The sequence below is a fragment of the Acipenser ruthenus genome, chromosome 28 (genome assembly GCF_902713425.1).
Source record: "Acipenser ruthenus chromosome 28, fAciRut3.2 maternal haplotype, whole genome shotgun sequence".
In the NCBI taxonomy this organism is placed as follows: Eukaryota; Metazoa; Chordata; class Actinopteri; order Acipenseriformes; family Acipenseridae; genus Acipenser; species Acipenser ruthenus.
The window spans coordinates 4,502,710-4,526,904 of NC_081216.1; the positions used below are offsets into that span (position 1 = coordinate 4,502,710).

The following is a 24,195-nucleotide window of genomic DNA, read 5'->3' on the forward strand; positions in this document are numbered from 1 at the left end:
AGCTCTTCTTGAAGCACGTTATTTATCTCGTGCATAGAGCAGGTTCGCGCTTAGGTCTCAAATCCCCCCACCCCCTTTAGAGGTGGGATCAAGAAATAACCCAGACAGATGAAATGGATTACATTGCTGTATTACAGCGGTCTGAGCGAGCCGCTCAAAGTCAGCAGACTCATGTTTCATCTAATGTACAATGCACGCTCACCGTCCCATAATTAAGGCAGTCTGCTCGTGAAACCCAAGTGTACGCGCTTTATGACGCAACCGCAGTCGAGACAAGCACAAGAAAGAGAGAAAAAAAGAGGCGGTGGTAAGTAAATATATATATATATATATATATATATATATATATATATATATATATATATATATATATATATAACTTAAACGTTTTAGTAAAATAAATAGAATTGCATTTTTGTAATGTGGTGAATTTTAATACAGAGACTGTTATAATGCTGGTTTGAGAAATGAAAGTTGAAAAGCAAGAAAATAGGGCGTGACTTGATAAGGTGCAGAAAAGTTTACTATATACAATTGTCGAGTAGCTTAATAATAATAATAATTAATATAATAATAATAATAATAATAATAATAATAATAATAATAATACAAGTCCCGGTAACTGCATTGTGTTTATTTACAAGTTGCAAAGACGCTTTATTCAGTCATGCAGGTAAGTTACGTCGGATCCATATTTTACAAGTTGTTTTGTGATCTGTTAAAAATGTGTGATAGTGAAAATAAGTTAATACAAAACGATAATACTTTCCATACAAAGTTAAAATGATTGATTCTGAACTGTCCATTGTTTATATTGCTTTGCGTTTCATATGAGAGTGTTTTTTTTTTTTTTTTTTTTACTTTTGATACCGTTTTACATTTAGCAAACCATTGAAAAACACTTACAGGTAAACACTGCATGTATTTGCACGTTGAATATTGGAAATAAAAATGTTAGAAATTACCAGCAGCTGTTTTATGACAAATAAGAGAAAGGTTCTCATATTTCATTCTGCTGTTAATCATCCGCGAGCCTCCCACTTGATTCTGCATAGTTTAGATAATAAGTAAGCATATTAAGGGAACCATGGTTATTTTCTGTATTCAGCACGACGGACTCCAGTCTGAATTTGCTTTAGCACCTTTGTTTCACAGAGTGATGGGTTTGCAAACTTGACACTGAAAAATGGCTTGAACTTTTCCTTTGGATAATCAAGAGTAATTTGTTTTATGTATTTATTTTTTTGCTATTTCTTGAATGTACCTAACCAATAACATATGCATTTTGCTCTTTTTTTTGGGGGGGTTGGGGGGGTTGAGGTAAAAAAAAAAAGTTGTAAGAACTACCACCTTGTTTATTGCACACTTAGGTCACAGACAACTGGGCACAATGGAAGCTAAAACTCTGGGATTATTAAAACAATTACATGCTGTCCTGTGCCTGTGGGAAGTACTGTGGCTAGACATCAGGCTTGATGAACCTAATTGACATTTTTTCTGTTTACAAAGTCTAGCATAGACTCCAGACGATGCACAAAGGTGTCTTGAGGGAAGTTAATCCATTCAGTCAATAGTGTTTCACACAATTGGTGCAGAGAGGCAGGCAGAGGATTGCAATAATGAATGTGTTGTTTAAGTTCCTAACAAACATGCTCAATTGGATTGAGATCCGTGGATTGCGGTGGTTGTGGAATATGCCTGACGTCTCTGTCATGCTCCGCAAACCAGTCACGCTCAATTCTGGCATGGTGGATCAGTGCATTATCATCTTGAAAGTAACCATCACCATCAGAGTTGAAATCCAGCACTGCAGGGTGGACCTGGGGCCCGTGTCATAAAAGCGATTTGCGACGATTCACAATCATAAGCACCTTGCAAATAAAAAAAAAAATAGGTTTCAATAAAACTTTCACAGGGCTGTGACATCGCCGATTAGCAATTTTCATCGCAGATCCTATTAGAACATACAATGGTGCTCATACTACTAGCTCGTCGTCGATATGGCAGAGAAATCCGAAGGGAAAGAGTATTTAGGGTCCGTCAAATCCTCTTGATGCGTATACAGAAGGGAGATAACTAATCTAAGGATGGTGAAACATATTTTTAGATTTAAACAAACACATTTCAATTGATTTTATTAATCAGTTTTAACCTAACAGATATTTGAAACAAAAACTTGAAAAAAAAAAAAAACTTTTTAAAACCATTATAAAGCCTGTTAATGAGCAAAAATCATCTTATTAACCTGGAAGTCCATCTTGGATTTATGTATATATATATATATATATATATATATATATATATATATATATATATATATCATCACAATTAAAATAAAAAAATGTACATATGCTGCATTTTGTAATCTGTGCGATTTATTAGATCAAGAAATTTTCCATAGATGGATCTCAAATACTAATGTTTTCCCCTGCTGTGAATGAGCAACTGTATATGCAGGAAAGATTTTAATTCTGTTAATATTCAAGCCATCTCATGCCAAAATGTCAGTTAGATGCTGTCATTCAATACCCTGGGAGTACAAACGGCAGTTTCATTTGGGCAAATTGTAATATTGCCGATCCTTTGCTAGTGGAGATTTTGGTGATGAGATATTGGGAGACAGTGGGTAAGATAATAATAATAATAATAATAATAATAATAATAATAATAATAATAATAATAATGCACTTTTATTAAAGTGTGTAACTTATAACTATATGTATTTTATTTTTGCTTATTTAGATGGCTAACAAAATGTTGTTTACTTATGTTGGGTTAAAGGCAGCAGGAAGAACTTCTCTGTTTTTCTTTTTGTTTTTTTTGTTTTTTGCTTATTCCAGTCCTCTCAATATCAGCAACTTCCAATTATATTGAGACCATTTTTTCCTCCTCAATAAGGTATTTTTCATCTCCTTTCTTCTTTTCCCTTCTTTTGTTCTACTTGCTAGATCTATCAATTGTTTTTCTTATTACAGGTACCGTTGTCTGCTCCACCCTTTGAACATACATTTCTTGTCTTTTTGATAGTTAATCTTCCAGACAACTTGCCAAATAGAAGAGATTTGTGTTGGCCAACCATTTCTTTAATTGTGTCAATGTTGTTCTTTGGTTTTCCTTTGCACCCCTGCCATTGTGTAATCACCTAATCGGTCACCGGGCTTTAAAGTGGATTACTGATTTTTCAGTGCAGATCGCTAAAGAGTGACGGCACTTGCAAAGTGCTTTATGAAACCCACGCAGCGACAACCTCTGCGTCCTCACAACCACATCACAATCGCAGGACTTTTACAAAACGATTAGTGATTTGCAACACTGCTTGAATGAGTAAGTAGCAGGGTTACGAAAAATATTGCATTGTACCATGTGTTGCTACAACTGTTTAAATAACGTACCTATCATGTTTCTTTTCGTTTTTAACATCCTGACAACTTTTAACTTTTAAACTCTGTTTCACATCTGTTTTCAAAATAGCTGCTCAAGTGCACTGATGATGGTGTAAGGATTATTGACCACATTGTCAAACAGATAATAACCAGTAACGATCCATGATGTGGTATGGAACAGATAAGCCACAGCACTTGTAATTTTTATATGCCACCCTCTTTTCTTGGCATACATTTTTGTTGCGCTCCCCCTCCCCACTGCTGACACACATATTAAAATGTTAGAAGTTAACTTAAAATTTTAACAGGTGTTCCAGATTTAATGTAACTCACATATATTTTCCTATATTTAACCACAAAAAGTCCCGATTCAGCTAAATACATACATGTTAACAAACACCTTCTTTCAGATATAATTTACAAATGTTGAAACCGCGTATCACAAATTCAACATTTAAAATCAGTTTGTGAATCTTTTTTTTTCACTTGGTGAAAAATTGTGAAAAAATTTGCACATTTGTAGGTTAAGGTTATGTAAAACGTTCAGGTACTGCTTGTATATATATATATATATATATATATATATATATATATATATATATATATATTGCCAGCTAAATCTGAAGCTAACATGCAAATGAGCCCCCGCCCATTGAAGCATTTGATTTGGCATTGTATGCTGCAGAACTGCCCTTACACTCTGCCGCTGCGATACTTTTCCGCTGCGGTATACAATGGCAATTTTTTTTTTTTTTATTTATAAAAAATGTTAGTGCTTTTTTCTACGCTTGCCGCAACTTACACGGAAGCCGACATTTTGTCTCTATTCACTGCAGTTTCATGAACACTTACCACTTCAAACATAATTTATCCAGTCTACAAGTCCTAGAGTGCAGCAGTGTGGAGTAGTGGTTAGGGCTCTGGACTCTTGACCGGAGGGTTGTGGGTTCAATCCCTGGTAGGGGACACTGCTGCTGTACCCTTGAGCAAGGTACTTTACCTAGATTGTTCCAGTAAAAACCCAACTGTATAAATGGGTAATTGTATGTAAAAAATAATGTGATATCTTGTAACAATTGTAAGTCGCCCTGGATAAGGGCGTCTGCTAAGAAATAAATAATAATAATAATAATAGAGTGATCGTCAATGGCTTATTTGAAAGGTAAGAACTTGCACTAATTAGCTGTAATTTATGTATTTATTTAAAATGTTCTATCCTTTAAAAAAATGTACATTTTTACAGAACTGCCTCTTTAATCTTAGTCGTGCCCCCTTACTGACTCATCCCTGTTTCCAGTCCATCACGCAGTCTTGCCATTTCCAATGTATGTGTGCACATTTGTAGGTTAAGGTTATTGTGGCAATGTGCCCCGCCCCTGTGTGCAATTGTGTGTTATGTGTTGTATGTTGCGTGCATGTGTTAATGTTGGTGTATAGATTGGTACACGGGATATAAACGGGTCTGTGTTTCACGTGTGATTTAAAGATGTAGATTTATATTTAGGCACGAGGAGGGCACAAATCACTTCACGTGCTGGTTAAATGTAATATATGAGCACAGGGTTGCACGTAATGAATTCACGTGCTGGGATTCGAGTGAATAATTAATTAGTAATTGAATCCCAGCACAACAGTGTATATAGAGACACATAGCATTCAGTCGGGGTTGGGTGTTCGAGAGTGGAGAACGGGTGAGGAGCGGAGGTAAATGTTAATGAAAAGAAGAAGAAGAAGTAGTTGTTTTCACTCACCGTGTTTGTTCGTCTGTCTGTTTAAGTGTTTAGTACGTTTTGTTTGTCTCTTTATTTTGGCGCAAGTGCCGTGTCCTGTGTTTTTGTTGTTTCAAACCTTTTATTTTCTGTTCTGTTATTAAATGCTGAGCGAAACCCCAAATCTCTGTCTGTTTATTTCCTGCATCTGGTCTGACGCCACCCACTCCGGCCGTCTTTGTGACAGTTATGTAAAAAGTTCAGGTACTGCTTGTAAAGCTCTGTCTGGGCACAGGTCCAGCTGAGTCATTTAAGTCTTAACAAATCTTCTTTTCTTCAGAGACCAAAGGGAACTAACTCAGATGTGAAATTGGATTAATTGTTGCTGCTCTATTAAGTGCATAGTCTTGTTAAACAGTTTCTTGTTTTCATAAAGAAAAGAAGATACATATTGCGAAAACTTAGGACTCAACTTTTTTGATTTTTTAAAAACTGTTTATTTAAACTTGAGCCATATGTTATAAACAGGGGCGTCATTTGCTATGGGGCAGGGGGGCAGTCCCCCCCCCCCCCCTCAAAAAAACCTTGGTTTGCCCCCAAATGATCTTTATGGCATTATGTCTTTCACTGTTATTTAAACATGCTCTAAAGAAAAGGTACCATAGATTTGAAAAATAGATTTAGGCTCATGTTTTAATGCATTGCAGTTCTGGCAGAATATAATTTAAACACCCAAAAAAAGCTTGGTGGCACATTGCACTAGTTACAAAATGGTACCAAAATGCATAGGTACTCTGTAAACTCATTGTTGTCTTTTTCACAGCGTATTGACAGAAAATGATATTTATAGGTGGTACACTACAGTATTGCATTCTGGGTGACATTTACCGTTAGAATTACTGTTTTAAAATGTTACATTGCTTAAATATGCATGTATATGTAAATACATGATTAGGCAATGTTATACATGAAAATCAATGGATTTCCTTTTCTAACACATTTTCGGCAAATGCAAATGTTGGTGTTAGTTTGGCAAATTCTTCTTTTCGTGCATGAAAAGGGTAAAAACATATATGCGTACAGCTACTGTGGATGAGAGATTGAGTAATCTTTTGGTTATTGTGAGCCAACCTGACAAAGCAAAAACATTAAGCCTGGGACACACATGAACGGCACGGCACTGCTAGCAGGGAGTGGTGAGGGGCGATACTGCAGAATTGGTGGACACACATTAAACAGCATATGCTGTTTCAAAAGTAAATCAAGTCCCTACCAATACAGCCAAACTGGCCACAAATTATGGACTGGAGTTCCAGTGATGATGAGACGGAAGAGGAAGAATTTCAAACTAAATTATATGCCGTTTGGCAGTATAAGTCCAGTATATGCAGTTAATGTATTAAAGAAAATATTGTTATTTGTGGACCAGGAAAGAAATGGGAGGAATTGTACTATGCAACAGTATGTTTCCCATCATCTCAATGCTACCATGTCGTTCATGAATAGTGAGCTTTGAAATGTACATGCATTGTTTCACTCTGTGTTTGAGATGTCTCAGTTACATTTTATATAAACGGCAATGAAAGAGGTGTTAATTTAGTTTTATGCTTTAAAAAAAAAGTTCCTTATGTTTCTGAAAGCTTTATTTTTCCCCCTAAACTTTGTCAGGGTTCTCCCCAGGAATTCTGTACAGCAGGGTGGCGGAACATTATAGCCGGGAGCACTTTTAACAGAAAAATAAATTTGCCTTACCTTAAATATATAATACGACAAATAATTTGAATAATGTGTTGTCTTTCATTGTCTGTATCTGGTTGCTCTTTTTTATGTTCTACATTTTTTATTACTGTTTTTTATAATAGTAAATTACTGTGCTTATCTAGGCACTCTACGATTTGACTGGCGAAAGATAAAGTAGGTTTATTGGAGTTCACAAAAAAAAACTTTAACCCTTTCACGTCCCTTTTAGCGTAATTTTTGAGCTTATTGTTTAATTTATATTGTTTTCTTTGTTAAGTTTTCAGGGCATTTTGTTAATGCACGTCTATTTTTGTTTTTCGCTGTTCTACATTTTTTGAATGCAACTGTTCATTTTAACCATTTCTTTTTTACATAAAAGTGCTCACACGTTTCGTCACCATCATAACTGTTGCATGAAACCCATACAGCCTGATATCCCATACAGCCTTTATACATGAACCCCCAATATCTCTCACAAGCACATATTTTTACAATATCACAATGAAAGGAATACGCGTTTTTTTGGTGCATAGGTATTTTGCTTTGAAAATAATTGGCTATTTTTTTAGCAGTCATTTTAACGTTTTAGCCTCTCGAAGTGCTTAACACACAAAACCCGCCCCTTAAACTCTCCGATTGGTCAAATGTTGCGTCAAGACGTAACACAGCTCTCATGTGGTTCCCAGATTTTTTTTTTAACCAGCAACACGCAACTGATCTAGTCTGCTAGTAGCGCAATCAGTCCTTATCATTAAAGGTACAGTAGCATCTGCAAGACGAGCAGCGACAGCCACTTTGCCGGACGGCCCGCATGGCTGAAAAGGTCTGGGGAGAACTCTGTATATATATACAGTGGTTTGCAGAAGTATTCACCCCCTACCAGTAATGTCACATTTTGTTGAATTACAAATAATGTATGCACAGTTTTTCAAACAAACTGTTTTTATTCAAAGCTGTAGTGGTTAAACTGAACACTGTTATATGAGGAGGAGGTTAAATGTCAGCAAAACTGGCAAAGAAAATGTACAAAATGAAATTTACTGGTTGCATAAGTATTCAGCCTCTTAAGTCAGTACTTGGTAGAAGCAATTACTGCTGAGTCTTTTTGGATAGGTCTCTACTAGCTTTGCACAGTAGGTGGGTGAGATTTTTGCCCATTCTTCATGGGAAAATTGCTCCAGTTCTGATAAGTTTGTTGGGGATCGTCGATGGACTGCAATCTCGTCATAAATTTTCGATTGGCTTCAAGTCAGGACTTTGACTGGGCCACTCAAGAACATTAATTCTCTTCTTGTTCAACCACTCCATTGTGGCTTTGGCTTTGTGCTTTGGGTCATTGTCCTGCTGAAATGTGAATTTCCTCCCCAGTTTCAGAGTCTTGGCTGACTCAAACAGGTTTTCCTCAAGGATTCGCCTGTACTTTGCACCATCCATTCTCCTCTCTATCCTGACAAGCTTCCCAGTCCCTGCTGAAGAGAAGCATCCCCATAACATGATGCTGCCACCACCATGCTTGACAGTTTGGATGGTGTTGACTAGGTGATTTGCAGTGTTGGGCTTGCGCCAGACGTAACGCTTGGAATTTAGGCCGAAAAGTTCAATTTTTGTCTCGTCTGACCACAAAACCTTTTTTCCACATGTCTGCAGCATCATCTACATGCTTTTTCGCAAACTCCATACGTGCTTTAAGATGAGGCTTTTTGAGTAATGGCTTCTTTCTTGCCACCCGTCCATACAGGCCAGCTTAGTGTAGGGACCGACTTATTGTTGATGTGTGAACACTGACTCCCATCTCAGACACAGAACTTTGCAGATATATATATGTGTGTGTGTGTGTGTGTGTGTATATATATATATATATATATATATAATTGTAGGTTATATTCAAAATAAAAACATGTATTAAAGTCAGTCAAAATTACGGCTTTGTTGCTAGGTGGGCGGGCGTATAACGTCCTTATTTTCGTGATCCTGCCTTTCAAACCCCTTTGGGGTATTTATTTAGGAAAAGTCATAAATGGACAACCACATAACTTTCAGACATGCAGAGTAATTTAAATTTGAAAACCTCAAACCGTCAGAATGACTTCCATGGCCAGTGTTATACGTGGTATACGTGAATAAAATATTGTAACGACCCCTGGTCTTGAGGCACAAAGCAGGAGACGGGATTGAGGTGCTAACAAAACTACTTTATTAATTAAACAGGTCCGTGTTTGGGTCAGGACCACACCACAAAAACAATAAATCCTTCCTCCTGTCTCTATACTAAAAACTTGCTCACTTTCTCGCTTGCTCTATTCCACACACACAGGCTCTCTCACACACAGAGAAGAGAGTGGACCACTACTCTCATGGGGGGGCAGAACAAGGGCGTCTAGATGACATGGTCTGCACACTACAGTGGCTCACACACACACACACCCACACACCCACACTAACGAAACTAGTGGTATGGTCCCACCCCGGAACAATACAGATAACGTGAATGCACAGGACCAGATCAAACAAAAGTCTGCCAACCGGAACTGACTGTGTCGCTACAATATATTGAACTTACATTTATGAAGAGATATGATTTACATTTTTTCGAGTACTCAAGAAATAAATTAGTGCTTGAGTAATTAGAATTATTTCGAGTACTCAAGTACTCTAACCCACCCCTAATTGTATTCCACAGTTGTTTTCAGGGGCAGCCTCTACAAAAACGTGCATGCATTTTCAGGATGCAACCTGTGGTAAAAAAAATAAATAAATAAATTCTGATCTGACCATTTCATGTGAAATCGAAGTAGTGGTCATTGCTGAATTTCAGTTGAGGAACACTGCTTTATCTTATTATACCCAATGCACTATTAATCTTAGTCTTAATCCTATTAAAGAATTCCATGCATTCCAGCCAGGCTTTTGCCATGTTTCTGCTTTGCTATTATTGTGTTCCAGCACTGCTCTGCTACTTGACTGAAGGGAGTTTACCTAGAGAGGAAAGCTTTCACTTAGCACCTGAACCGTTTGGAATTTGAATGCTGTTTGTCAAAAATATACAATATAGAAATACGATTGGAGGGCTGACAGAACTCAGTAATGTAATGCTGTGTGTACTGATCATTGATTTTTAAAGCAAGTTCACAAGGTAAACTGTTCAAGGAAATCTTAAAAGACGCTATGGCGGTATGCCATGTTATGCCTGGTATTATATTTAAAAATGTGCTTTAATGAGCATGCACATATTTTTATATCTACATTAATGCTTATGCACATAGTATTATATCTACAGTAATGATTATGCATATAGTATTATATGTACATGAATGATAATGCACATAGTTAGAAGCGAAAGTTTTGGCTGTTTTGTGGGCTCTCTTTTTGTTTTGATCCCCCACCATTATGAAGCTGAGTACTCATTTGCAGACCAATCTAGCAACATGTTCAGAAGTTATACGCATCACAAGCTTTTATATAAAAAAAACAAATATTCAAAGAAGAAATCAGTGAAAAGCATTAAGTGTAAAATTGAACCAAATTGTTTCTTCTTTTTACAACTATATTTGATCAGTTTTATTTCCTGACTTTTCATGTGAGTTGTAATAGTTTGCTAAAGCAGTCAATAAACCACCTGGGCTGTTTCTTTTAATGTTCAGAATCTCAGTGCTGGTATTGTGTTGGAAGTTTGTTTGATGTTCTCTGTCTGTTACTGTATCAGAGACTCAACTGCTGTGCTTTTTCTAACATTCCATTTGTTATGTGTGACTGGTGTCTATGGAGGCACCAAGGGGGGAAGAGTTTAAACTGAACTGCAATACTGCAATAATTGAAGTGCATTTACAAAATATGTGCCTATACTGTCTTTTTTGTGCTGATTTTTTTCAGAATATGTAGATTTTTCCAATACAATATTTATAAAAATGTAAACAATAGTTTTTGTTGTTTTGTTTTTTATAATGCATTTTGTTCTCTTTATTGGAAAATAGATTTAAAACTGCTGTTTCCTGGTACTTAACCAGGGGAAGACAGACTGAATAAATGGCCACCACAGTCCTGATCTCAAAACCAGAGAGCACAGTGTCTGGGGATGAGACCATTCATAACATTGGGAGAGTGGGAGAGTTATTTTATACCATCTCCATTTTCTTCATTAACTCAGTGTTCTTAATTACTGGTGTTCTTTCTTCACCCACAGGGGCTGCTTCTGAAAAAGTCTTAATAAACAAGGCTCAAAGTTAATGTATATTTGGTAGCATTTTGCTACCCAAAACTTTTGTATGCAGTAGCATTTTTCTGATACCTTACACTGCAGTTTATTTGACCGACCCTGAGTGAACACGTACATCATTACCGGTATTAGTTTTTTTTTTAGACTTAATACAGTCTTGAGGTACGTTAATTTATCTATCTGTTTTCTTTTTATAATAGATTGTCACTACCTTGCGTACTTCTGTTTAACTACTGAAACGTGTACTTTAACAAAAAATGTATATATATATATATATATATATATATATATATATATATATATATATATATATAATGATAGATGGGCTTCAATGAGTTACAGGAAAATAATGCCATCTAGGATTTCTGTGACGTCATAAACCACGAGGCTGTTAGTTCGCGTATTTTGTAAACTGTCACAGAAACCAGATTATGCCATTTTCGAATGGCTCAGGATGCAAATATAGCCTTCATCTGTCAGATTTTCTGAGATCCGAAAGGATGAAAACGGACTTGAATATGTGTGCCTCGCATATAATGAGGGCACAAACTCACTTGCAGATACATCTTCAGCATCCATGGCAGCTTTTCCCCTTACTTCCTCGTGTCATTTGAAACTCCGCCCATCATCAACGTGCGCTCAGTCCTCTAGTTTCTAGTGAGATGCCACTTTCGATACAGAAATTCACAATAAACGGACATGTGCAATTTATTTTTAATACACAAACAATAAATTAAATTGAATTAAATTAAATTTGGGACTATATTACACTGCGGGATGTATACACAATAAAAGTTTCTGTTTTTTTCTTAATTTAAAATGTGTTTTAATTATTTTAATTCTTTTTCATCCCCCAAATGACAGGTAGCCGTGTTATAAGCGGTATAAACCATTTTTGGCCGTGTTTTTCCAATGATATATACCACTTCTGGGGTGGTTAAAGGCCCTTGGGTAACTAATGTCACTGTTTAACAAAATAGTTTTCAAAACAACTCGGTTGTTGTTGTAACCTTATCATTTATAATGTCATACAATGCAGGATTAAATGATAATGTGGCACATGTTACTTTTTTTTTTTTTTTTTTAATTTAGTCGTCGCCAATTTTTTTACCCTGGTTTTCTCCCCAATTTAGCATGCCCAATTATTATCTGTATCCTCGGCTCACCACTCGCAACCCCCCTGCCGACTCGGGAACATCTTACCACCCCTGCGCTGACTCGGGAGCAGCGAAGACGAACACACGCTGTCCTCCGAAGCGTGTGCCGTCAGCCAACCACTTCTTTTCACTGCAGGCCGCTTACAGGCAAGCCCGCAGGCGCCCGGCCAGTCTACAGGGGTCACTGGTGCGTGGTGAGCCAAGGACACCCTGGCCAACCTAACCCCCCCCATTTCTTTTTTTAATTGTTTTTATATATAATTATTAGTCGAATAAACCGTTACCGAATAAGACCATTCTGCTACCTACTTTCCAGGCAGGTAGCAAATTCTCACTACTGCCATAAAAAGTTAACTTCTAGCCCTGATAAAAGCTAAAATCCGTAAGCGAGGTGGTTTAAGAAATGACCACATGCATCATAGAACCATTTGCTAACTGTGAGTTATCAAATGGAAAATCTCCAAATTCAGTAACAAAAGGGACACAAATGACAGCAGATCCAGTGGTTGAGTGTTTTGTTGGAACAGTTAATTGTAGCGTATTAAAGAATGATCTAAACAGAAACAATTATAGATTGCGAGGAAAACACACAGGCAGTAATGGGTATTTAACAGTGTAATATAATGAAAAGGTAGATTCATGAAAAATATAATGAAAAGGTAGACAAAGTATGCCTTTAAGAGAGGTCCATTTGTTCCTGTTCACTTTTTGCCTATCATAGCTTGTGTACGTGTGCTCACTTCAGTTGAAAAATAATGGTTTCGATTTCTTTCTTTTTTTTGTATCTGAAAAACAATTCCTCTTTCTTATGAGTAACAAGCTGATTAAATGTTGAAATACGTTTACTATTCCTGAAAACCTTTTGTTTAACGACATGCTGTTATCGCTTGAGAAACAACAGAAATCTTTTTCAGATCCTGCCTTTGTGTGTACACCTTTTTGACGCACTTGGATAAGTGAACAAAAAAAAAAAAAAAAACTTTACCATAATGTTTGGTATATACTGTTTATAGTTTTGCCATATTCTTTTTTTGGTTCACATTCTAAACTGGTGTAGACTATAGTACACAGTAGAAGGGATTGAAAACATTTGATGGTGGAATTGTCTGCCCTTTTAGGATTAACATTAGTGTGTGTATTAGCTCTAACAGTGCTTCACAAAAAGTATTCAATAGAAACAACCTCATCACAATATCTACCCTTGTGTACAGAAGTGCATTGCTGATTTTATAGCAGACTTTGCATTCTGACACTTTATAATTTGCATTCTATAATTGATTATATATATATATATATATATATATATATATATATATATTCAGTAGTAGTGCAGTCACAAACTCAGCACAAAGTAGAACTGTGCTAAAACATTACAGTCCCAGTTTTGGGCTTTAGAACTTGTTAGGTATGTTATTAAAAATGACCTAGTGGCAGGAGTTTGAACAGTAGTGGTGTGTATACTGTGAATTGTACAATCTGTTAGTGTTGTATATACTGTGAATTGTGGTAAAGCCATGAGATTGTTACCTGCTGGTTAATCTGTTAGTCATTGGTTCAGAGGTCAAGTTGCCGCAGCCGTGTTTGCTTGCAGTTAGTGAAGAAGGCTGGGAGGGAAGTGCAGTTGATCTCCGGCTGCTGCCATTAGCCTGTGTGCCTATAGGACGAGACTATCGTTCTTAATATAGCTTCTTCAAGTGTGAAACCTTTACTTCGAGCATTGGTACCTGTCAAGAGAAACCAAGAACAATCTCATGACCTAAGTAAGTGGATTTAAATGGCTAAATATTGGAACGTATTAATGTAACATATTGTCGATTTTAAATTTGTGTGTGTCATGAAGTTTTTGTGTTTTTTTTCATTTATTTAAACAAAAGGATATTAAATGGATGATAAATAGTATGTTGTAACTTTTTTTGGTAGATTAATAACTTTTAAGACTCATAAGATAGCACTTAATAGAAACTTAGTTTAGCATTAAAGTCATTCACAGATGTCTATATATTACCACTAAAAATGTTTGTTGTTTTTGATTCTTTAAAATTCTACAGTAAGAAACACCAAAAATAATCCACAATAATACTTTTGGAGTATTTGCTTCAGCTTTTGAGATTGCACAATGAAAATAAAACATTTAAAAAGGTATAATAAAATCCTAATATAGTACACTAAAGCTATGTTTTTTATGTTGGAGCTGTAACTGTAGATTGAAGTCTTTTCAGGTGGCTTGTTTGTGTTTTTTTTGTTGACAGTAGGTCTGGTTGTGGTTTTCTAGGAGACAGGATGTGTCTGAAAGTGTTAGTGAGAGACTGTCACAGTGGCATCAGCCAGCTGGTGGTCGGGGTCAAAAGTTCACATTAACATCCTGCCTGTTTCTAGAGTTTTTAGTTTTAGCTTTAAATTCTATGTTGCTTTAATTATCTTATTGATCCTGGCTAGGAAAGGAATTGAGTATGGGACTCGATCATTTAGGGAAAGGACAAGTGTCAATAAGATGGGAATTTTACTTACTATGGAAGTTGTTTCAGCTTTAATAGAATTACAGTAGGGTATTTTTGCAGATCTATTGCCAAATTCTTGTTTTATTTCCATGTGTATCAAAAACCCAACTTTGCATCCTTTTTTTTGTTTTTTTTGTTTGTTTGAATCATTTTGTTTAGCCTGGCTAGATGTAAACAAGAGTTAAGTTTCTCTACGGATTCAATTGCATCGTCTCATAAAGTGCACAATTAATGTTCGTAACAGCATAGATAAAGAAACAATATCTATCGTTGTTCATAAGGTGTGATTGCTTTATACATTCTCTTTTATCACACCATCTAGGAGCTGTTAACAGTTATCAGTAATCCCCCTTTCTTCTGTTTGTTTGCAGATAAAAATGAACCCATAGCAAACAAGCCCAGGTGAGCAACACAAGATTGGCAACGGGAACACACGGGAAGACAATGGAGACGGTCGTCATCGTGGCCATCAGTGTCCTGGCCACAATATTCCTGGCCTCCTTCGTTGCTCTGGTGGTGGTCTGCAGACAGCGTTACTGCCGTCCCTCTCATCTGCTGCAGCCGTTTGACTCTAAGTGAGTAAAGCAACCACACCACCTCAAACCTGAAATACACTTGTACTTACAGACAGAAGTACAAGTACTTGATAAGTCACACTTAATTGAAACAAGTTTGGTGCCATGATTACTACTTTTTTAAATGTTGTCATTTTGTTCTCATTTTTAAAGCACTGTTTATTGTTTGTAAACTCTTAAACATTCCTTTAAGCTGAAGTTTTGTGAATAGGGCCTGTGGCGGAGTGTCCCGCCCCTATGTATTTATTTATTATTATTTATATTATTGTTTGTGGCGCAGATAAAAGCGCTGCGTATTTGTTATTGTTTTGTATAATTTAAAACCCTGTGAGGATGCGTGGCTGATCAGCTACTGATTTAACTAGCTGACAGTCACGCATCCTTACCAAACGCGTGCAGACTGTGGCCAAGGGGTAATAAGATAATTAACAGCTAGTTAACCCCTCGGCCAGAGTATAAGAACCTGCAGCTGTCCGTGCTGCAGGGGAGAGAGTGTACAGAGGAGAGTACGGGAGAACACGGGAGAGCGAGCGAAAAACAATTGTTATATTTAAAATATACTTGTTTCTGTTTATTTGTTTGGCCATCGCGCCTTTTTGTTTTGTGTTTTGTTGTTTGTTTAAATCTTTTGTTTTGTTGTATGAGTTAATAAATCCAGCTGAACGCCGTTGCGTTCAGTTTCACCCGCCCATCCATTGTTTTGGTTCAGTTACTTCCTGGTCCGTGACGTCACTACACCTCACCACTGCAAGCCATCCTGCCACAGGGCCCTATGACGCACGCGAAGGAAGTTCCTTGACAACAGAAGCACAGTGGGGACCCATTAATATGTACTATACATGAGTCTCACTTACAGGGTTGGAAATTAACCAGTTATTGTGATATTATCAATAGTTTGTTTAGTGTTGATTATTTTATTGTACTGAAATATAGTTACTGTATTATAATAAGTGTTTCTGACAGTCATCTAAAGCTATACAGGATTTGTCCATAAAGAGGTGCTAGGGGGAAGTTAACTAATGTAATTACTTTGATTCAGTTTCCCCTTAATTGTGAGAATAGTGACTTTATTTTAAAAAGCCAACAAGCGAAAAGCAGACAGATTAAGAGTCTTAAAGGAGTTAAAACGTATTTAAAATAATCGTTATTATTGTGATCAGTATGAGCCGCTAATCCAAACATATTCATTTAATTGTCGTCCATCCTTACTCAAATGGTATATTGTATCCATATTTTTGAACAATGCGTGATGACGCTTGTATGGTCTGACTTCTAAGTGGTTGTGCTCATGAAGACTGCTTTCTCTCAGTAAATTTGTATGATTTTTTTTTTCTTCAGAAAGAGTAAACAGTTGATGTTACTTAAGAGGGTGTGGACTGTAATGTATCGTTCATTTTTTTTTAATACAGGGCCATAGCTTGTTAATGATTGACTACATTTGCTTGTTTAATGAACTGCATTGGTACTAAAAGAGGTTGAATAATAGACTAATCCACCACAGCATTTGGGTTAAGTGGGTATTTGAAGTAAAGTTAAATAGTTAAATAAACTTGACCTAATATAATGCTTTTACTGTACTATCCCTAAGAATGTTTTTCTATAATATGTCATGAAGATATAATTTATAACCCCCTACTGCTGCAAGCTTAGAGCATGCCTGTTTGTCTCACAGAGTGAATGTAGTAGACAGCAGATTTTAGTGGTGTAGGGGAATGTAAACAAACTGGACTACATGATCATTTAGCACAAAAGGAATGTAATAAGCAGATACCAGGGAATTGTACTTTATAATTAACATGATTGTGGATTCAGGTGGGAGTTTACTGTACTAGGCATATGAAGCTACCTGTGACTGTGTGTGTGATTGTATTGTTGCACTCCAGGCCTACAGTGGACCTGATTGGTGCGATGGAGACCCAGAGCGAGCCGTCCGAGCTGGAGCTGGATGATGTTGTGATTACAAACCCTCACATTGAGGCCATCCTGGAGAATGAAGACTGGATCGAAGACGCATCGTACGTTCTTCAATTCCTCCATACACACCTGCCCACACACATACCTACCCACATACACGCCTACCCCCATACACACATACACACATACACACCAATCCACATACATACTGACCCTTTTGGGTTCCAGTGCCATTCACATGAAACAGACGTAAGCACTCTCTAAATGTGCACTTAGAATAACAATAAAAAGAATATCTTTTTTGTTATGTATGACATTCTGCAGTAGACTGACCTGTATGTTAACAAACATGTGTTCAGATTTACATTAAATAAGGTTTCATACAGTAATTATTTTGAATTGAACACAATCTTCTTTATTCCAGGGGCCTTGTGTCACACTGCATTGCTATATTGAAGGTGAGGACTTTTTTGATTACAAAAATACTAATCAATCACATGAGCGATCAGTAAGTTATTAGCCACAATATTAGATGTGTTCAACTAGGCAAATGTTTGTGAACATCCCTACTATTTTTTTATGGTAAAAGGTAGTGTGTTATGAACACATTTTGGCAAATGTTCTTTTAAACATTTTTTTTAATGCTGTTATTTAACACTAGTGCAGTACTGCTACCTACTGTGTGTAACCATTCCTACCATTTTTGACTTACAGGATATTAATCCTCTGATTGCAAGTGAATATGACTGGATAATGTATTTAATTAACAATTTAGATTATATAAATGGTGCATTCAGATTAACCTGTTTATGTATTTATTTAATGCAGATTTGCCATACACTGACAGAAAAGCTTGTTGCTATGACTATGGGTTCAGGAGCTAAAGTCAAGGCTCCAGCTAGTCTCAGTGACATCATCATTGTTGCAAAACGCATCAGTCCACGGTAAGTGTGACTGGACCAGAAGATTGTAATGTCAGCCTTAAACCTGCAGTTTGACACAAGTTTCACTTAGTCAATAAGCAGTGTTGTTTATGGAACTTCTGTTTAACTTATAGGGTGGATGATGTGGTACGCTCAATGTACCCTCCCCTGGACCCCAAACTTCTGGATGCAAGGTAATACATACAGTACAAGCACTGTTCATTACTAAAGTGGATTCTGATGAAAAGGGAATATATTAAATGTCACTACTCAGCTACCATATAACACAAAGATGGCATTGTATAGAATCACAGATAACATGTGAACAGTATATGTAATGTTTAGTATTGCTCTGTTTATATCATATTATCAGGGCTGTAGCTCATAATACTAAACATACAGACATACTGTCATATAACATCAACTCTTTATTATCACGAGAATGAACACGTGTAAAAAGCTGTCATAATTTCAGAATGGGCCACAGTACTATATAGTGACTGAATTGGAATTGTTTTGTACAGGGCAACAGCACTTCTACTATCGGTCAGTCACCTGGTTTTGGTGACCAGGAATGCTTGTCACATTTCCGGGGGCATGGACTGGATAGACCAGTCTTTGAATGCGGCCGAGGATCACATGACTGTCCTTCGAGAGGCTGCCCTGGCCTCTGAGCCTGAAAGAAACCTGCCAGGAGCTGAAGCATTTCGTCAGGAGCAGTCCTCCATATAGAGCTGTGCTCCTGACTGGGAGAGAAACTACTACAGCGTTACACAGTGCTGTGTTTGTTATATGCTCATAATTCACTGTCTGGTTGTGCAGTTTTGTTTTGTTTTATTTAGAAGACAGGGGACTTGTATTTCTTAAGGCTGCTGTGAGATTTCATTTTCTCTGTAGCCTGCACCATTTTAAGTATATAGTATATAATATATATAGTAGTACCTTGGCTTGAACAAGTTAGTGTCGGGAAAGCATGCTCTGGGTTCTTTATTGGCAAAAAGACAAATCTTAAACAAACCCTGCTAAACATGCGTCCAATGAAACTACAATGATCAAACAAGCCCACACAAGGAAGTAAGTAATGATAAAAAGTGTATAATATCTGCTTTGTTAATCGACCTGTTCTGTTCAATAGGGAATTGAAAGCATGTGAAACATTACCAGTTGAACATTGTATGTGAGTATTACACAAATCAATTGGTCTCCACTCTAATTATATATATATATATATACACACACACACACACACACATACAGTGGAACATCGCATATCCGACCGTCATTTTGTAAATGTCATTTTCTATAGATGTTCGCAAATCTGACTCTTTAACATATCGGCCTATACCCCAGTCCACAGGGGGTTGGATATGCAATGTTATACTGTGTGTGTATATATATATATATATATAATCAGTTTGGTACTTTGATATTTATGTCATGTAAGAGATTTGGTACTACTCTGGTTTACCTTTAAAAACAGGACATCAGGTTGACAAATGGGTTGGTATCTACTAGAAAGACATGCCCTAAACATACAAAAAACACCCACATGGAATATTTTGCAATACCGACTTCAACCGATCTAAACTTTCGATCTAACCCTAAAGTCTATTGGTCAGAATCAAACATTTAGTGCTATGCTATGTATAATCCAATTGTGTATTTTTGATAAAGTGCTAGTACATGGGTAACCATGTAAGGCTTTATATACTATTATTATGTAAATTACTTTCTTACCAGTATTAGCAATTTGCATGGTGATACATTATGAAACTACTTCTATTCAATCCCAGTTGTTTAAATCACGTAAATGAAGCATTTATTTCTCTTTGTTACAAGATCTGGTATGTGGATCAAATCAGTAGCACTTTCGTAAGATTTTGATTTCTTCCTTATTTTAATTGTATAACTTTGTTCAAAGGTCTATGTGCAAAGCATGCTCCTTTTAATTTCTTTTGTCATTGATAATGCTTTTTTTTTTTTTTTAATTAGCACTTTTAGCGGTACTTTTTTACGTATTATTCTTTAACCCAAGCATATTTCAAATAATTGAACGTGTTACTGTGTTTATATGTGATAGAAGACATGTCTATTCTGTATTAATGTACCATCAAAACACTGGTCAGTCACTTTTCATTGTTTTTAAATAATTGGTCTGAGGCGCCCAGAATTAAAGTCTTCTGTCACATGGGGGATTATTTCTAATCCACTCTTAAAGTTGTGTAAACTATAAATGCCAATAGAAAAGTTTAAGCGGCAGGTCATTCGGAATAATTGGAGAAGAAAATGTTTGATTCAGTTATATTCTCAATTTAGAGTTTGCAAAAAAAAAAAGAAAGAAATCCAATTTGATATTACTGTGCTACAGTTAAATATAATATTAGTTGTCCAACAATAATGGTTAGCTTGTTTACTAAGGATAATAAAGCTGTTAAATACCATATCCACTTGCCAACATTCCAATACATCTTATCTTGCTGTAAATGCACGGAAAACAATGACCTGATCCTACATGACAGTTCTTATAAAATACAGTGTAAAACTGTTTATAATATATGTTATTTCAGTATGCAGGTGTAACAGGCAGTGTTGTGTGATACAGTGCCGTTACCAGTTCTCTCCAGCCCCCTGTCGGTGAGATGAGATGAGGTTAAAAGGTCTTAAACCGCGGATGCAAGCAAGCCCAGCTCTTGCACTGTGGTTTGGATGCTCGCTTGCGGGGTGTGTGTGATCAGCGGTTCGCACCCAGCCTCTGCCCTGTTACACGGGCTTCTCACTTGATTTATTACACATGTTTACTCTTTCTCTGACTGTACATGTATCTGTTGCAAGAGCCTTCTAAAGAAACATTCAAGATGTTTACTCTTTTTGAAACATTAACAGTTTTATTCTCCTTTGTTAAATTTGCACTGTAGCAAAAAATCCCATTATTTGAAGGTTGCTGTGAACTTTCCCCAAAGAATTCCACATGCACCTAACAACCACCAAATTACACTGAAAGAAAAAATACTGTACTGCAGAACATTATTTTCAATTACAATCATATTTATTATTAAAAAAATTGCTGTAATGTTTCAGGTATGTATTCAATATAGTACTTGCGCTGTTTATTTACAGTAATTTGTGTATTTTGATGATGTAAACATGTACTATTGTTACTGAAATTCACCTTGAATGTTATATTTTGTTTTGCAATAGGTTTGAGAAGGTAAATACAATAGCTTATCAGCACATGGGTTCAGAGTTTTTTATTACAGAGACTAAACAAGAAAAAATCCTTTGCTATCGATGCTCTGTATTGAAACAATATATACCGAGCATCAAAAGAAACTTATCACTATTATAACACATTTACATACACAGAAATAAGGTATAGAAATGATGGACATTGACTAAATGTTTTTGGTTTCTTTTTAATCACTCGATCATTCATCCTTGACCATGACAGGCTTCAGTGACTATGACTGAAACACATGCACTTAATCACCTAATTAGTGAGACAGTTGATTGGACACTGGATATGGAGTGATTTCAGCTGTTGAACTGCAAGCTTGAATAAAAGCAATAAAGAAAATCACAGAAAAAAAACCAATAGCCCACATCTGTCAAGAGAGCAGCGTCTTCGTGCAATTGGCATGTTGGAGGCTGGACTAGGGTAGCGTACTGTCGCCGTCTTGGGTGCTCACAGCCAGCAATTTCATACCTGTCGAGACTCTGTCAATGACAGGCCACGAACTGGGAGACCAAGAGTCACAACACCTGCCTAACAGATCGACAGATCATTTTGCAGCATCTTCGTGATGCCAATTGTTAGTCAGCACAATACAATGTCACTGCACCTGCGCTAAAACAGAGTTTGTCATTTTTCGATCGCATCTAGTGAATTTTATCCAAATATAAGTGACGTTTCTTTTGATGCTCAAATATAAGTGATACGTTTCTTTTGATGCTCAGTATATAACAGAATTGGCAGATGTAAATCCTATTGCTTCTCAAATCCACTTCCACTTAATGATGGGTTATTGAGGGCTTGTGTTTTCCAATAAAATGCATCCAAATTAGGTACCCAAAAAAACGTATACAGTAAGGATTTCCAGTCTTTGAGTTTGTATGTAGGCTATATCTTACCTGTAAACACCGATTGTGTGTATAATGCTACTATACTTATGTTATACTGTTTACCAAAACATTGCATTTTATTTTGAAACCACTGAACTAGTACAGTCTTTACAGTAAGTACTGCTAGCATACCAACCCCACTGGCTCAGAGGCCACTAACTAAACAGCACACTTCAAAACAAAATATATTTTTACCATATAAAGATTACATTATGTAATATTTTTGTGTGAACGCATGCATGTCGTTCATAGTAGTAGCTGCTAAAAACAATTCTAAATACACCCGAAATTAAATGATATATACATTATACAAATTCCAAGCACCATTTTACATCTGTTTTCATGGCAGTACTGAAAAGTACAATTGCAAAGAAAAACAAAAAACAATATATTGTGTGTGTGTGTGTGTGTTATATATATATATATATATATATATATATATATATATATATATATATATATATATATACACACATATACATACACACACATACAATTTCCAGCTATTTTTAAAATTGCAAATAGGTTTGATTATCTGTAATTAAAGATAACTCGCCCTTAGTTTCATCATAGCTATTAGTTTGGCTATCATAACTCATAATATATAAAATAGGCTTCCACAGTTAAAATGCAGATGCCATATATTCTAAAGACAGATAATGAGACTATACATTTACATTTTTATCATTTTACAGAAAATATATATTTTTAATAAAAATACAAAAAGTGCAGTGTATTTTATGAAATAGTATTGCGTATACAGAATAGTATTTTTTGTTTGCTTGCTGTTTTTAGAAAAGTCCTTTGCTTTTTTTCAGGTTAATTTGTTTCCAGTTTGGAAGAGAGTTGAATTCATCTCTCTTCATCTCCAAAACTCTCTGCAAAATAAATGAACAATAAGCAATTAGTAAAAAAAGAAAAAAAAAAAAACACAGTATAGCCATTACAAAAAGAGAATAGTTCAAAGGTCACCATATGGCTGAGAAAAAAGCAGCAATATAGAGCAATGAAACAGGTAATGACAGAAGACCATAGGGAAGAAAATGGTGGAGGTGAGACCTCATGTCATAGCATCACACACAGAGCAGACTGACATGGATGCAAAATAACAACCGACTGAAGAGTCTGCAAATTTGTTATGCTGTTGTTCACCATGAAGAGCTTGCAACTCCTGTGCTCTGCTGTGTGAAACACCATCCCAAGAAAACAATTCATTATATAAGCAACACCTGGGAATCAATGTCCCAACCATATCAGCCTCATCCCCATGTCGACAGTTGCTGCTGTACTTACCAAATGTCAAATAAATAAATAATTCCATGGCAAATATGCATTAATAGTCAAGTGACTTTTCTGACAATTGACTATTAATGTATATCCCACCCTACACAACATAAGTATAGTTTTTAATAGCTTCAAATGCAGCCAATTATTTAATACCTGGATTCCAGTCATTTAGTCATATAGATCAGTTATGTTGTGTCTGTATTGTATTTATTTGAATTAGTGATGCAATCGACACCCCAATTTCATATTCGATTTTATCGTATAGACATTTATCAACGATAATCAATGACGTTTTATTTTTCAAAAATAAAAGAACAAACTTTTTTAAAATTTAAATTAGAACACTACCGATTATAAAAAAGAAATACAAATGACTTGAGTTTTTAACAACTGGAAAGAATATGCGTGCATCTACATCAGATGTACCTTTAACATTGTAATAATAAAAAATACTATTTAACAGAAGTAATTTCTACCTGAACTATGGTCCACCTGACTAATTTAACTATCATACTAAATTCAGCTTCTTTTTATATAAACACAACATGCTTTGAAACAAAAGAAGGTAAAATCAATAGATTTAAAAGATTTAAAACAAAACTATATATATATATATATATATATATATATATATATATATATATATATATATATATATATATATATATACATATAAA

At 35.9% G+C, this 24,195-nt stretch overlaps 2 protein-coding genes across 12 annotated transcripts in view; one reads left to right on the forward strand and one right to left on the reverse strand.

Annotated features, from left to right (window-relative positions):
* The first annotated feature begins 132 nt into the window (after positions 1–132).
* Positions 133–21,343, forward strand: tmem98 (transmembrane protein 98). 2 transcript variants are annotated; one of them, XM_034057272.3, is made up of 7 exons: positions 133–307; positions 15,072–15,275; positions 17,159–17,290; positions 17,614–17,647; positions 18,018–18,133; positions 18,247–18,306; positions 18,637–21,343. In XM_034057272.3, exons 2-7 carry the CDS (start codon positions 15,145–15,147, stop codon positions 18,842–18,844), a joined length of 681 nt encoding a protein of 226 aa, XP_033913163.1. In that variant the 5' UTR covers positions 133–307; positions 15,072–15,144; the 3' UTR covers positions 18,845–21,343. The 2 variants fall into 2 exon arrangements, with proteins under 2 accessions (XP_033913163.1, XP_033913162.1); XM_034057271.3 differs by lacking the exon at positions 133–307 and adding an exon at positions 13,779–13,962.
* LOC117434865 (supervillin-like) overlaps positions 20,056–24,195 on the reverse strand; it is a 103,886-nt gene continuing 99,746 nt past the window's right edge. For all 10 annotated transcript variants that reach the window (XM_059003262.1, XM_059003261.1, XM_059003264.1 and 7 more), the window contains one exon: positions 20,056–23,109. In XM_059003262.1, coding sequence (XP_058859245.1) covers positions 23,023–23,109 — 87 coding nt within the window. In that variant the 3' untranslated portion in view covers positions 20,056–23,022. The remainder of the gene's footprint in view (positions 23,110–24,195) is intronic.

Excerpts from the sequence above, each read along its gene's own strand:
- tmem98 (XM_034057272.3), top strand. The coding sequence starts at position 15,145 with ATGGAGACGGTCGTCATCGTGGCCATCAGTGTCCTGGCCACAATATTC. Across the intron at positions 17,291-17,613 it reads GACTGGATCGAAGACGCATC|GGGCCTTGTGTCACACTGCA; the intron begins GTACGTTCTTCA and ends TCTTTATTCCAG. Across the intron at positions 18,134-18,246 it reads GCAAAACGCATCAGTCCACG|GGTGGATGATGTGGTACGCT; the intron begins GTAAGTGTGACT and ends TTTAACTTATAG.